Here is a 15,818-nt window from a genome sequence, read left to right on the forward strand (position 1 = left end):
TAATTGTTGAAAAAGTTTCGTTTGAAATTTTGAATGTATCTATGTGAACATGCTCAAAAGGCTTAGAAGTTGTAGGTGTTAGGTTGAATTTAATTACAGGAGGATTCCGATCGTATTTGTTTTTCTGACATGTTTCGCAATTATTAATATGATTTTGTATGTCTTCTGCCATTTTTGGCCAATAAAATCGTGAACTGAGGGATGTCCTCATTTCATTTATACCTCTATGGCATGTTTTCTTAACGTGATAGCATTTAAGTTTCTCTTTCTGTTCTTTCGATGTTTCTACATCCTCTAAGAATGTTGGACAATGAACAATTTTGAATGAAGAATTCTTGAGTAAATTTTGGATTGTTGTATTGAACATTTGTGAGACTGTTGGGTTTTTAAAATGGAAGGCAAATGTTTGTTTTGGATCGATATATTCTTTAATAAGTTTAACAATATTCTCGCTCAGATTTTTAGAGGGTATGGTAATATAAGATCGCAAATTCTCGAATACCTTTTCTATTCTACATTTAAGTTTTTCTATGTCACCAATAGCTACAATTATTTGATTTTTATATGTATTAACTGGTCTTTCTGAAATGGGAATTTGAAAGACAGGGTCTTCGAGAGAAGTGTGAACGGTTTGTGAATCCGATGTTTTTTCGATTTCATTTAATTTTGGGGGACAATTTGAATATCAGATAATATGTTAATTTGTTTTTTCGGTTCTTGCGGTTCCAGGACTTCATTGAGAACGTCGTTGTCTAAGACTGGAATATTATCGTTATTCAAATAGATGTCGATAAGTTCGTTTATGTCTCCAGGATTATTTTGAACTGAAAGTGTTTCGATAGCATTTGTTTCTTCCTTGTTCATGTGGTCTGGACGTATCAAATCAGCGATATTAATTTCGGTTGCCAATTTAGGTGAGTCCGTCCCTGTATTTTCGAAAGTTTCGTAAGAATACATTTCGAAAGTAGAGGATTGAAAGCTCTCTACAGGAAGTGGTTGTATCAATTTCACTGATATTGTTCTATCGGTGGGGTTTTGTACTTCCATAAGGGCGTAACCATTTTTTGAAGTTGTCAATATTTGCGGGATGAAAAGATCATTAAGTGTTCCCTCAAGGGTAAGAATTTCACCTTCAGGAACTGTGACAGGCAGATATCTAAGTACTCTTTCTTGTGGGTTGACAGAGAAAGAAAAACTCGTATCTGTAGACTGTCTGAACTTGAAAGGAATTTCAACATGATTTCCTATCAGTCTCTTATTCACAAGGTCTATATTCAGATGCATATTTATCAAGTCTGATAATCCTAAAACTCCGTCAAAGTAATCGTGGAAATCAAATAAAATAAAAGTAATTTCATAGTTTGTGTTGAACTCTAGAAAAGCAGGTATCGAGGCTTGGTACCTTACTTTCTGACTTCCTAAAGCCGTTTTGATGATAGTATTTGAGTGATAAATTTTGTTTGGGAATAATTTTTCAATAATAGATGGTTTAATAATCGATCTTGAACTTCCAGTATCGATTAGTAGTTTAATAATTTTATTTTTGTGACTAACTTCGACATAAGGTAATGCATTGTTACAAAATGCATTGATTTCGGCTAAGTATGATCTTCGAATTGGGTTGTTAAATGAAAATTTCCAGTTTCATCATAATCTATGTCGCTTGAGTATTCATTCTGAAAATTTGGTTCGTTTTCTAAATAAACAGCATTTTCTGAAGTGTATGCTTCTTCACTGAGGCTCGGATTATCATAAAATTGTTGATCTGTGTCATTATATTGGGGAAATTCATCGTATTCGTTAGAAAATAATTCCTCAGATATAAAATTCGGTTTTTGACTTGCGGTAAACATTTTTTGAGGGTTTCGGTAATTATTAGGGTTCCTAAAAGTGCTGTTTTGTTGAGAAAAAGGTCTTTGAGACAATTTTGTTGGATTTCTTGATGTAGTGGACATGGGTTCCGGTTTCGGTAATTGATTAGGTGGAATATTTTTTGGTTTAAAAACATTCTGAGGAGGTCCGAAAACTTCTCGGTTTGTAGGGTATCTTTGCGGTGGTATTTGTCTGGGTTGGATATTAATAGGTTGGCTTGGCCAATTAGGTCTAGTTGAGAATTGTGGATTGAAAAAATGTTGATCATTTTTTGAAAAATAATTTGGGTTAGATAAATTTTCGTTTTGAAAATTTTGTCTTTGAGGTTGTATGAATCTAGGGCCATTTTGGTTGACGTTTGGCATGATGGATTGTCTACCGAAAGTATTGAACTTTGGTTTATAATCGTTTAACGAACCATACATTTTTCAAAATTTTCGAACTCGTTTACGTATGCCATGGCATCTTCCAGTGAGGCTGGCTTTTTGAGATGCATATTATTTCTCAAAATACCAGGACAACCAGCAACGAAAGTACTGAGGGCTACTTTATCGTAGTGAGTTGTTTGGTAAAGTTTTTCTTCTGGAGTTAAGTCTGGGTTGTTACTGACTCTTTGAACTACATTACTTTTGATTAATTGAATTCTACTACCGAAAGTCATTAGGTCTTCTCCTCTATGGGGTCGACTTCTAGTTAATTCTTGAACTAAACAGTCCAAATCTCTCCTATCCGAAAAACATTGTTTCAGAGCAGATTTTAAGGCATCCCAAGTATTAAGTTCGGTTCTGTTACCAACCATATACTCGGCTTTACCTGTCAATTTTTCTTGAATACATTCAAGAACGTGTTCATTAAGTGAAGCATCATTAAACACATTGTACGCGTTAACTATAGCATCGCATCTACTGATAAATTTGTTCAATGTATTGCTATCACCATCAAAAGTTTTTAAATTGTTTATTCTAGATTTGAAAAGGTTCCAATTTATTTGAGTTGGTTGGGGTGGAACTGGTGGAACCATTGTGGGTTGAAAAGTATTATCAAAATTTTCAGTATTATTTGCTGAACTTTCTTGAAATGATAAACTATTCAATCGTGATAAAATATCTTCAATTTCACTCATAAATAAATAATTGTTTTTCTCAATAAATAGTTTCTTAAAACTACTCGTCTCGAATAGACAACAATTTGTTCGCAATGAACGATACTATATATCTTCGCCGAAGTCCTTATACAGAGGGTTCGTGAAGGCAAGAAGGAAATATTTGGCACTTACTTGTAAGTTCCAGTTCCTTCTACGTTGATTCCTTGCAGCTTCCCTGGGGCTCTGTCGTCTCCTTGTCCGCTCGTTCTGGGTGGTCCTCGAAGGATTCTTGTTGAATTTGTGCTGAAGGGGTTGAAACTCCACGACGTAAAAAGTTCGTTTTCACGCTGCACAAATCCTACCGACTGCGCCAATTAAATGATTGGAACGAGAAAATAACTTTTTAAAAAGAATTTATTTTACAAACTAGAGACGACTTCTCTTACGAGAGCTACAAACAGAATGATTATTAATATAATGTTAACTGGATGCTAACTGCATGTCGAGATAAGGGATTCCTGGAATATCTCTTACTCAGCTGAATCTCCGTGTGAATGGCCGTGTCGTGGGAACTATGACCACGTAACTTGAGACAGAAAGGTGTATTTCCATATAGTTTTGTTGATGACATCGACAAATTGAATTATCCATTACTTCCGACAAAAAATCAGTTTTATGACACACTCAATTGTGAACATATATCGGAAACTGATTATGATAGGGCTAGAAATGTTTGGAATTTATTCGAGTGTCAGAATTTGGGGGAATACTCTGATTTGTATTTGAAGTCGGATGTATTGCTACTATGTGATATTTTTGAAAACTTCCGCACCACAAGTTTAGAGATATATAACTTAGATCCGGCACAATATTACACTGCACCTGGATTATCATGGGATGCCATGTTGAAGTTCACTAATGTTGAATTGGAATTACTAACTGACATTGATATGATTCACTTTTTTCAAAAAGGTATACGAGGTGGAATTAGTCAATGTAGCGAGAGGAAACATATAGCAAATAATAGATTTTTACCCATTTATAATCCCAATGAACCTTCCACATTCATTACATATTTAGATGCAACAAATCTATACGGTCACAGTATGTCACAAACTCTACCAACAAGTGAATTTACATGGTTGACACCAAATGAAATTCTTAATCTTGATGTGATGGATGTGAGTACTGATAGTCCGTATGGGTATGTATTTGAAGTGGACATTCATTATCCACAAGAGTTGCATGATAAACATTCTGACCTTCCATTTTTAGTCGAAAAAATAATACCACCTCGTACACAATCGAAAATTCCCAAATTAATTCCAAATTTGAATGATAAAAGAAAATATATTGTTCATTATAGGAATCTACAGCAAGCTGTCAAAAATGGATTGATTGTAATGAATACACATAGAGTATTGAAATTCAAACAATCATGCTGGATGAAACCCTATATAGATCTTAATACTGAAATGCGTAATAGGTCTAACAACAAATCTGTTAAAGATTTCTATAAACTAATGAATAATGCGGTGTATGGAAAGACAATGGAGAATGTAGATAATCGAATTGATGTTAGACTCGTTACACATTGGGAAAATATAAAGAAAAATATAGGTGCCAGCACTCTCATAGCCAAACCAAATTTCAAAAATTGTTCAATTTTCACTGATAATTTCGTTGCCATTCAATTGGGTAGAGTGAAGGTTCTTTACGATAAACCATTATATTTGGGATTTTCCATATTAGAATTATCTAAAACAGTCATGTATGACTTTTTCTATGGATGCATCAAACAACACTTTGATGAAAATGTCTCTTTACTTTACACAGATACCGACTCGCTCATTCTTAAAGTAAACACAGAAAATTTTTATGAATTCATAAAAACTAACATAAGTAGATTTGATACATCCAATTACAGTATAGTTAACCAATTCAATATTCCAGTAACAAGTTCAGTCTTGGGTAACTTCAAAGATGAATTTCCAAATGATCCAATCATGAGTTTTTATGGTACAGGTGCTAAAGCATATTATGTGAAATCTGTTGATGGTGAATTTAAGAAAGCCAAAGGGGTTAAACGATCTGTAATGAAGAATGAATTGACATGCGAAGATTATCAAAAAATCGTCGAACAAGGTGGTATGATATTCAGAAAGATGAATTCATTTAGAAGCGTGTTACATGATATGTATACTGAATTGAAAAATAAAGTTGCATTATCATATCACGACGATAAACGATTTATCATTCCGAATACTACCCACACTCTTCCTTGAGGTCATAATGATATTGAATTTTATGAAAACGATCCAAATGAGAACATTCGTTGGATAAGTAATATTATTCAACAATCACAATCTCAGGAGACTCCATTGGATCAATTGATTAATTTATTATCTGCCGAGATCAATGATTGAAATATCATTCAATATCTTCAAAACCGGAAAATTCAATATTGATATTTATGTAGCCATTTATAATTAATAATATATGACAGAAGTAATGTGATATTAATGTATTATGTATGTATGTATATGTATTACTGTAATGAATATAAAATGATTAAAATTTTATTTGTATTATTTCTATTTCCCTAATCAATTACTGCAATATATAGTATGATGTAAATGACAGAAATATCAGTTTGAAGAGAATCATCGTAGAGTGCACAATGTCTAAAACAATCGATAAGTTTGGTAGAAAAAGAAAATGGGGTGGTAATGTCATTCGAGGTCCTCCTGGGAATGGTTTTAAATTAACAAAAGATGGTCATTATGACATGCAAAGGAAAATATTGAAAAATACAAGTGAACCAATTGACAAGAGTGATTGTGTAACTGTATCATATCTTGAGGGGGAAATTAATGGAGCAAAGGAAGTTATACTTCTAGCCCTACAAGCTGCAATACAATCCACAATAGGCAATATTGCTCGGGACGCCCGGCAAGCATTTGAAGATAAAATTGCAGAGGCTCGGATAACTTTCTCTCGTAAATTTGACAAACTTACAAGTGATGTAGACATAAAAATGTCTGACATAACAGCGTCTACAAATAAAAAATTTGATTCTATGTCAAACATAACAGGGACTACAATGAAAAAGTATGATGTACTGGAACAGAGAGTTGAAGTATTGGAGAAAAACCATAAAGAAGTTTTGGAGAGAAACTATAAAGTCAAGCCATCATCATCAGGTGGACTGGGATATCCAGGACTGAACATTAATCCAAATCATAGAATAATACAACCAAAACCAAAACCAACTGATGATGTATTAATGGAACCAACATGGTGAATGTATTCCCTCGTTAGGTTAGGTTAATAGTTACGTTAGGTTAGCTGCATAGTTACGTTAGGTTAGGTGTTAGGTTAGTATTCCCTCGTTAGGTTAGGTTAACAGTTACGTTAGGTTAGCTGCATACTTACGATAGGTTAATAGGCGATCGCGAAGCGATCGCTTCGCGATCGTGAAGCGATCGCTCAGCAGGCCGCTTCGCGGCCTGGGGCGCTCAACATCCGCCACTTGCATCCGGGGCGCGTTTTTTGCCCCTTCTCGAAGCCCCGCCCCCTTTCCGAAGCCCCGCCCCTCCCCTCCCCGAAGCCCCGCCCCCACCGACTCCCAACATTTGCGCATGTACACCCCTACCCTCAACGCGCATGTGCGCTCCCACCATTTTCCCACCACTCACGCATCGAAGTCGATACCCTCCGGAGAGCACTCTACAACATTCAGTTCGAGAAGTCATCTCATCGAGAGCAGTCCACTCCACTTCAAGGCAGTAGCTTCCGACGACTAACTTGACATTTGAGTAAGTAAATTAAGAATGTTATTTTTTATATCAACTAACTTTGTATTATTTCTTCTTTTTCAGAATGGCAACCAATACACAGGAGGTGAATAATGCTGTGGCGTCTATTCTGCCGGTGTCCGCTGACCAGGAGGAGGCATCATCTTCGAGAGCGGTGACGGGTGACCAGGCAACCACTTCGCGTTCGCGAGTTAGGTGCAGATCTTCTAGCCCTGACTTATTCGAGGAGGAGGAGGAAGTCAGGGCTGTGAAGAAGGTTTGCCAACGACCTGCAGCAAGGGTTGGTCCTATTTCAAAGTACCGAGCTACTTGCAATAGGACTAATCCTTATGCAGGTAGTTTTTCGACCTCTCGTAAGAGGGCCTCCACACCAGCAGCAGCACCAGCAGCAGTGGAAACTCCGAGGATTCCTTCCCCGGAGTTGGTGATATTGTCCCCGTTGGTGGTGCGACTACCACCGCTGCCAGCGACACCGGCGGATCCTGAGGTGTTGGTGCCACAAGTGCGACAAACTATCGGAGAGGTGAGTGAAAAGATGAATACTTTTCTACAGAGATGCAAAGAAATAGAACATGCTGCCCGATCTAGTGAGGCCGCGTTGGCTAACATGAACCGCCTAAAGGGTGAAAAGGTTAAGCGACGTAGGGAATTAGAGAAAGAAATGGCCGAACTAGATCGTGACATTGCATCTTTGGAGGAAAGGTGTGAAGCGGCAACCTCTTCGATAGAGCTACACAAAAGGTTATGGACAGCTATGGACCCTTTTTTGTAGATTAAGTATAAATATAAGATTAGTTTTAGGTTAGTTAGGAATATTTAATTATGGTAGTTTTAAGTTTATATTTGTTAAGTTTATATTGAATAAAGGAAAAGGAAGTGAAATAAAGGGTGTACACTGTTTTTTGGTTTGGTACACATTGAACAATGCGATGGTTGGAGCATTTTTCTTCACTTCCTCTTATTATTATTATTATTTTTTTATTTCAATTCCAAGTTCTTCTAGACAAATACCTCACATCAATTTTTGTGTTCTCTAATCACTTGTAAATAATTTCATGTGAAGAAAATTTAAAAAATAAAAAATAGACATGTTTCATAGTGAAATCGACAAGTATATTTCATTTGTATTTTATCCATTCAAGTATCTCTTTCATTGAATATGTCTTATGTCACTTTGCAATTTACCCCTACTCATTGAATATGTCTTATGTCTCACTGCAATTTACCCCTACTCAATGTCCCACTCCTGTCCCACTCCCTTTTGAAAGTATAAAAGTAGAAATCATCTGATGAAACATTCAGTTGATCAGCTAGCATCGAGATGGAACCCGATTCAACCTCCGAACCCTATAGCTGCCCGGATCAGGGGTACAACTGCAATTACTGGGATAACAGCCAGGTACAGCTAGTCTCTTCCACCACGGAACCCCACAGTCCGCCATATGAATACCAGAATCACGACATCAGGATGCAAGTTCTACATGTCACTGGCAGTGACGAAGGACACTTGGACGATTCGGAATATCCAGATCCTGACGGATGGTGGGACCCTGCTTATGATGATATTGTCCCAATGAGCAGCGACGACGACGATGATGACGACGACGACTCTGGCGATGATGCTGATGACGAGCTTGACGTTAGACGTCCTCCACCATCCCCTATCCTCATCGAGGATAGTCCTCCGCCATCCCCAATCCTGATCGATGATGATGTCCTCAATTCCGATGATGACATATAATCATCTACTCGTCCATCATTTCCTTTCCTTTCCTTCCACGGAGTACACACTTTTTGGTTGGTGAGAGTTTACACGAGGCACTGCGAGGCTGGGGCAGTGTCTTCCTCCCTTCCTCTCCCTTCCTCCCCCTCTTATTAGTTTTTTTTTTCCATAATAATCACTAAGAATTTCTCCTAATAATCGCTCAGAGTTTCATTCTTGATGTTTTCGAATCTCAAACACTGTTCTACATTTCACCCCCTCCATTTCATTTCTTCCAATATAAATATAGCAACAATCCCAGTTCTATATCATTCTTCCACAATGTCGAGTACAGGACCCATCCAAGTACATGAAATAGATTCAACGTCTGATCATTTGAGTACAACCTTCGCTCAATTTCTGCAGCGAATCTATGATCTTCCTGATGATTTCGCAGAACGAGTGGAACAAGGTATTCAGGACGACATAGATGCTGTTGACGATAATAATGCGTATGATATGATTAGTATATCATCTGATTCAGATGATTATGACGACGACGACATCATGAGTATATCATCTGATTCAGATGACTATGAGGATGATATCATTAGTATATCATCTGATTCAGATGACGATACCATAATTATTGTTTCTGATGATGAGGAGCGTTAGTCCATATCATTGCATGGATTAATAAAAAAAATAACAGCCCTTTTCAGGGCTACAATTAAAGACTGAAACAATAAAAAAAAATAGCTCTTTTCAGAGCTACCATTATACTTTCAAACAGAAACAGATTCATACCATTGTTAACATTATGTTAACATTATAATCTCAAACGAAATATATGTATGTGAAAGTATTCATCATTATATGCATACAATGATTGACAAAATGCCAACTTCAACTTTCATTTAAAGTAGTACTCATCATATGCATAGATATTCAATGACTATCAAATTCCAAATTTCGACTTTTCAGTCAAAGTAGTAATTTATTTGTCATATAATGTATAGATATTCAAAGACTAACAAATAGTAATTTATTTGTCATATAATGTATAGATATTCAAAGACTAACAAATTTCCAACTTAGACTTTTATTAGTCAAAGTATTCATTTTTCACATAATCTATGAATACTAATACAACTAACTACTGTTTGTGTGAATAATGTAGCCCTGAAAAGGGCTGTTGTTTTTTTTTTGACCAGTAGGTCCACGGTTATTGTGCCACAGGTTGGACATTATTACATATAATACATGTAGATACTCGGGTGAAGTTTGTTAGTGGCCTCTCGCAAGCTTCACACCAATTCTGTCCCATTTCCATAATTGAGACAGTGTTGTGGGTGTTGACATGGGCATACCACCCTCCATTATTGTTTCTATGCGAATAAAACCGAAAGCAGCACCAACATAGTTTTTTGTTCTCTCCATCTATTGTGCTGATCAATACGTATGCATCCATTGCACAATACAAATCCAAGGGATCTTCCAGTGTCTCACTGACATTGAGTGTTCGCATACCGATCCTCATAGCACCATCACCTTCAGTTGTGTCAGCTTCTATTCCTTCATCATCTCCTTCTTCATCCATGACCCTCTCAAACTCCATCACGTCATCATCTTCGTCGCTTTGGTTGGCCTCGTTTTCAACTTCGTCTATCTCATCTTCATCGACTCCAACATCTTCTGCTTCAACTATTACTTCCTCTAGCGGAACATTGACATCCTCATCATCTGATTCGTCTATCCAATTGTTTTCATCAACAGCAGATATTCTATTTAATGCAGCATTTATTTTTGCAGAATTCATCTTGTTGTTGTTTGCTCACAGTTATAGAGAGTGAATGAATGAACTCTAGGTTTGCAAGTCAACTTATATAGGAAGTGATGCGACTCCCACTTGACTCGTTTAGAGTGGAATAGTAGGAGAAGTTATCCCACTATACTTCCACATGATGTTGATTTGTATAAATAGAGATCGTAGGTATAGGAGAGAGCATTCAGAGTTTCTGTAAGTCATCTCTTAATATTTCTAATCGAATTAGTAAAATGCCGTTTCCAAAAGAGTGGAATGAAAAACCAAAAGTGTGTGTCTACCCAATGATGATTGCAGGGGCTATTGTGTGCTACTTTTGTCAAATAAGTAGACCTAAGGATTCAATCAATCCATGTACTGGTATGTGTAGTGATTGCGTGTTGCGGATTCAACTATCGCCTCCTTCTCATCCACCGAAGCGAACAAAATCGGATTATCGTCAACAACAGTTACAGTGTCTGAAGTGTTCCGAACCTATAATATTTAACAATATAGGTATCTGTAGAAATATTTGTGGTACCTGTGCTGCCGTTCCAACTCCACTGCAACGTTGTTTGCGTTGTGATACATATTCCATGAATTGTTGGAATCATGTATGCAATGCATGTAGAAGTACTTGGGATCTGTGTGAGAAGGTTGGTCAACTCTACCCCAATAGGAGAATCCATTTTTTTCAATGTTGGTGTTTGACTCACGAGCAACAACTATTGAGGAATAGAGTCAAAGAACGTTCCACATCCACAGAGACATATTAACTTTTTTCATTTTTTATTATCGTTATTGTCCTCTATTATTAATAAATATATATATATATATATATATATATATATATATATATATATATATATATATATTTTGAATTTATTTGTATTATTTTCTAACATTTAAAAATACATGCATGCAACACAAAGTTTTCCTCTTAAATGACAAAGATTGTTACATGCGTGAATAGTTTAGTGAGAGAGCGCATGTGCCAGTTGATGAAAGAGCGCATGCGCTAGTTTATTTTCTTCTATAAATGGTGAGGTCTCAGTAACATCATCACCTTTCCTATCCACATTCTATTGCTATCACATATCATTCCTCAGACCTTAATAATCATTGCTATTGATTGCTGAAGATGGTTCACCACTTGTTGATATCGATCAGACTGATTTTGAAAATATTCCAGTATCACATTTATCGAGTCAAGATTCGATAAATGATTTTGATATTAACGACTTCGTTAACTTTGCAGATGTGCCAGAACCAAATGAGCAAATTATTATTGAAAATCCGATCGTTTCGCAATTATCATCACTCAAACACTCTTCATCTACCCTTCCTCTTGGTGTTGATAAGAAATCTAGAACAATCAAGAGGAAGGTTACTGAGGCATCTTCATCGATTGTCACTGACTTTAAAGAAAAGAAAGAATCCAAAAGTGTTGTGCGACAGAAAAAACCCGCAACGAAAAGTGACAGATCGAAGAGGAAGCCAAAAGGTACTCCTAAAGAAATGAAGAGTGATTTGAAAGCTGAACCGCTATCTTCTTTCAGTCCCCTCCATCGGTTTGGGGAAATGAAAAGGAAAGCAAAATGCCGTCTTGTAAAGGCACAGATGACTATTGCTGAACTTGAAAAGAGTGAGCGAGCTATTAATGCTAATAATGAAACTCTTGAAGCATTAGATGCCAAGATTGCATTAGCGAAGGTTGAATTGGCTAGAATGTCTAAAGATGCTGATGAACTCCGTTCAAAAATTGGTAAAGATAAGCAATTCCATCAACGTTCGAGAATGCAAGCTCAGGCTGAGCTTGAGGAGTCGACTAAGCTTTATGAGACAGCATTATCAGTGAGAGATAATTGGCAAAAAGAGTTGGATACTGCATTTCAAAGTGACGGCGATTAGTTTTGGGAATGATAATGTGTTTTCAATATCGTGAGTTGAAAAATATAAGCGGGAATGGAGTATACAATTAATTTGGTTTGGTATACACAGAACATTGCGAATGGCTGGGGCAATGTTTACCGCTGCAATATTTTTCAGTTCACATACTTATAATTGAAATGAAAACAATAATGAACTTTAATATTACTTTATTCATAAAAGTCACTATTATATACATTTAAACCATATTTGATTCATCAATCCAAGAATTTTGTTCGTTGGGAAGGCCTAACCACTTTACATATACTTTATTTTTTCTTCTCTTCAACACCTTCTCAATCAGATATACGTCAGGATTCTCGGTTCGTAATAACTCTTCTTCGTAAAACATCCTCTAATCGGCTGTTCATTCATATCTTCAAGATTATAAGTCGTTGGGATGGTTTTATTAATTTTAACAATCTTGAATAGCTCCGTGGTAAAACTTGCAGTGTAAGACTTTTCAAAAATATTTTTGTATTTACTTATACGTACAATATCATTTAATTGGAATTTGGGTTTACTTTGTCTTCCTCCAATTCCATTGATACCCTTGAATTTTAATTTTGTTGTTGAATCAACATTGATGGGTGCCATACCTATTGTACGATGAACTTTATTATTATATCTACTAGTTATAATTGGAAGAATATCAAGCCATTTGTGGTGACCTCTCATCGAAAATTCCTTGTAGAGCCATGCCTTTATTGTACGAATCACTCTTTCTGCTATAGCTGCCTTCTTTGTGCTAAATGTTGAATAATGATTGATATTATATTCTCGCATGAGAGATGAGAAGCTTTTATTGAAAAATTCTTTCCCTTGATCGCTTTGTATGTGTTTGGGGGAGTATTTGGCTTCTTTCAGTACATGTTTCATTGCATTAGTTACTGTACTACCTGTTTTATCTTTAACTGCTACAGTCCACAGATATTTGGAGTAACAATCTATCACTACAAGTATATATCGATATCCTTCATTACTTTTTGCATAAGGTTGCAGTTCAGCTAAATCTATTTGCCATAGATCTGCAAAACCTTTGATGGTGGTTATTCTTCTACGAAAATTACGTCTTGCAGGTTTATGTAATTCATTAACAACTTGTCGTTTGACAAGTTGTTAATGAATTACATGATCACTTATTTCATTAGTCATTCTATTTCAATATGATTAAAGAGAAAAGGTGATAATGTTACTGCATTGAATGATGATGTGACAGTGATCATTACATGTGAATATGTTAATATATTATACCTTCTTCACGTAATTCTTCAATTATTGAAATTATTTCATTATCATGTCCGGTATGTCCAGCTGACTTTGAAGCTACCAATAGTCGTAGGCGAGCAACTAACTCTTTCGGTGAATTCCAGTACACATAATTCACAGGTTTAGAATTATATATTTTCTCCATTTTCACTCGTTTGAGTGCTCCACCAATTTTACTTCTACTTCTTATTGGATATTGTCGTGAGTTTAATAGAGGTTTGATAACTTCACGAAATTTTTTAGAATTTGTATTTTTAAAACCATTCTTCAGATGATATTGTTTATATGGAGCATTCGTTATTTTCAATATTTTGGAATATACTTGACGAGTTTCTTCATTATCAACATCTTGTGGATTCTTCAAAAAAATCATATCATACAATTCTGGACTACCTGCGCATTCATATTTTTTCACTTTATTAGCATCCCAAAATGAAATGTTTCCATCTTTGAAATGTACCACTAGACTTCCCATTTTCAGCTTTTGTGTAATTGGATCCATACGTACGCCAAATGTTCCATCATATGCTGGATTTCTAGATTTTATATTATTCAAATGTTTCATCAAAACATCTTCACCACTTTCATTCATAACAGGTGAGATGTCAGGATCCGAGGAATCGATGTGGGACGATGATGGTGTTTCGAATAGAGTTGTTCTCATATCGTCTTGAAGTGTGCTCGTGTCACTATTCACAGATGATACACTACCAAAAGATTGTTTTCTTCCTATTGGAGTACTCATGGGATAATTTGAAGTAGATTGAACAGTTCCATGATTTGGTGATAACACTGGTGATTTAGAAATAGCGTTTGATGATAAAACATTCAATGGTTTCATTATGGGCTCATACAATCTTTCAAGTGTCGTACGATTTTCAATATTATCATTCTTGATAGAGTTGAATTTCTGCCTGACAGCTTCTGTTGTCTCTACTAGTTGACGTTTCAAATTTATTTCATTGTTTTTATTTTCAGGATCTTTTTTTGTATTCATAATGCCCTTTTTTTTGAATTAAAGCTTAATTCGTTGGTGAAGTGACCTCTACAATATTCAGTGATCGAATAAGTTCCAAAAACAAGATCATGGGTATATAAAACTATCGAATCCTTTGCGATATCTACCTTCATCTATTTTTCTATCCTTATCAATGACTAGAAATCCATATTGGTCCTCCCAGCATTTAACACACATCAATTGGAATTGTTTGAATGTTACATCGGGTGAAACATGATCTGAATAAATGTGATGTAAATTCGTCTCATCTTGTTTGAACATTATAATGAAATTGGTATTGTCACGCACTAACTGTTTGGGTACCCGTGAATATGTCTGTGCTAGATAAAAACAATCAACATCCTTATGACGTCCCATACAGAAATATGATCTAATAATATCTTGCTTTTCACATATCACATCATCGAAAATGAAAACAGAATTAGGCTTAGTGTCGGAGGGTTCCACTATTTCTGCATTATTGCTGAATGTATAAAAACCTAATCCTTTTATAGGTTCCAAAACACTTCGCAAGTACTGATATTTAGGTTGATTGAGTGATTTCGAATAGAGATACACATTTCTAAATCTCAGTCCTTGTGGGTGTGTTAATAGTGATATCATTGCATTCGTCTTTCCACAATTTGAAGGTCCTATAATGAGTCCTCGAACTGATGATGGAAGTAGTGGACCATGTCTGAATACCCTTTGTCCATTCAATCCACACCCAAATTTCTCATCTAGATTATCTACAGCAAACTTTTCTTTCTGTTTTACAATGCGCATCGTGCCGTGGTTGGAGACTATATAAATGTTATTAGCTTATTCATTTCAATGTGTACCATCAAACGATACGGACGTATTGAAAGTGATCGTAAAATTAAAAGAGGTTGTGGTTTTGTTAATGATTTAATAAACAAACTTCCTTTCGAATTACATCTACCCGGAGGTTATCAATACTGTGGACCGGTACAAAATTGAAACAACGTTTAGCTCGTAACGACCCTGGAATCAATAAATTAGATATTGAATGCAAAAAACACGATATTCAATATTCTAAGCATCCATCCGATCTTGCAGCAAGACATTTAGCCGACAAAGAACTTGAATACAGCGCTTGGGATAGGGTTAAATCGAAGGACGCGAGTATTGGGGAAAGAGCAGCTGCATTACTTGTCACCAACATTATGAAAGCGAAAAGACATATGGGCATGGGTTGTAGTACCAATAAGAAAAAATGTAAGAGGAAACAAACGAAGAAAAATAAAATTAAAAAAGTTGCATTTGGTGCTGGGTTAGTCCATAAAGTGCGAAATGTATTGAAGAAAGCTGTTGGGAATCAA

At 35.9% G+C, this 15,818-nt stretch overlaps 1 protein-coding gene across 2 annotated transcripts; it reads left to right on the forward strand.

Annotated features, from left to right (window-relative positions):
* The first annotated feature begins 2,319 nt into the window (after positions 1-2,319).
* LOC141481423 (uncharacterized) lies at positions 2,320-8,557 on the forward strand. Of its 2 annotated transcripts, none has more exons than XM_074172916.1 (2): positions 2,320-6,774; positions 6,838-8,557. In XM_074172916.1, the coding sequence occupies exon 2, from the start codon at positions 8,096-8,098 to the stop codon at positions 8,513-8,515; it is 420 nt and encodes a 139-aa protein (XP_074029017.1). In that variant the 5' UTR covers positions 2,320-6,774; positions 6,838-8,095; the 3' UTR covers positions 8,516-8,557. The 2 variants fall into 2 exon arrangements, with proteins under 2 accessions (XP_074029017.1, XP_074029016.1); XM_074172915.1 differs by having other exon boundaries at positions 2,337-6,774.
* Positions 8,558-15,818: the final 7,261 nt, after the last annotated feature.

The sequence above is a fragment of the Leptinotarsa decemlineata genome, unplaced genomic scaffold, assembly GCF_025532065.1.
Source record: "Leptinotarsa decemlineata unplaced genomic scaffold, Ldec_3_MD MMD2_tig00000199_RagTag_RagTag, whole genome shotgun sequence".
NCBI classification, from domain to species: domain Eukaryota; kingdom Metazoa; phylum Arthropoda; class Insecta; order Coleoptera; family Chrysomelidae; genus Leptinotarsa; species Leptinotarsa decemlineata.

Bases quoted from the DNA above. Each gene is read 5' to 3' on its own strand.
- LOC141481423 (XM_074172915.1), top strand. From the start codon at position 6,839: ATGGCAACCAATACACAGGAGGTGAATAATGCTGTGGCGTCTATTCTG.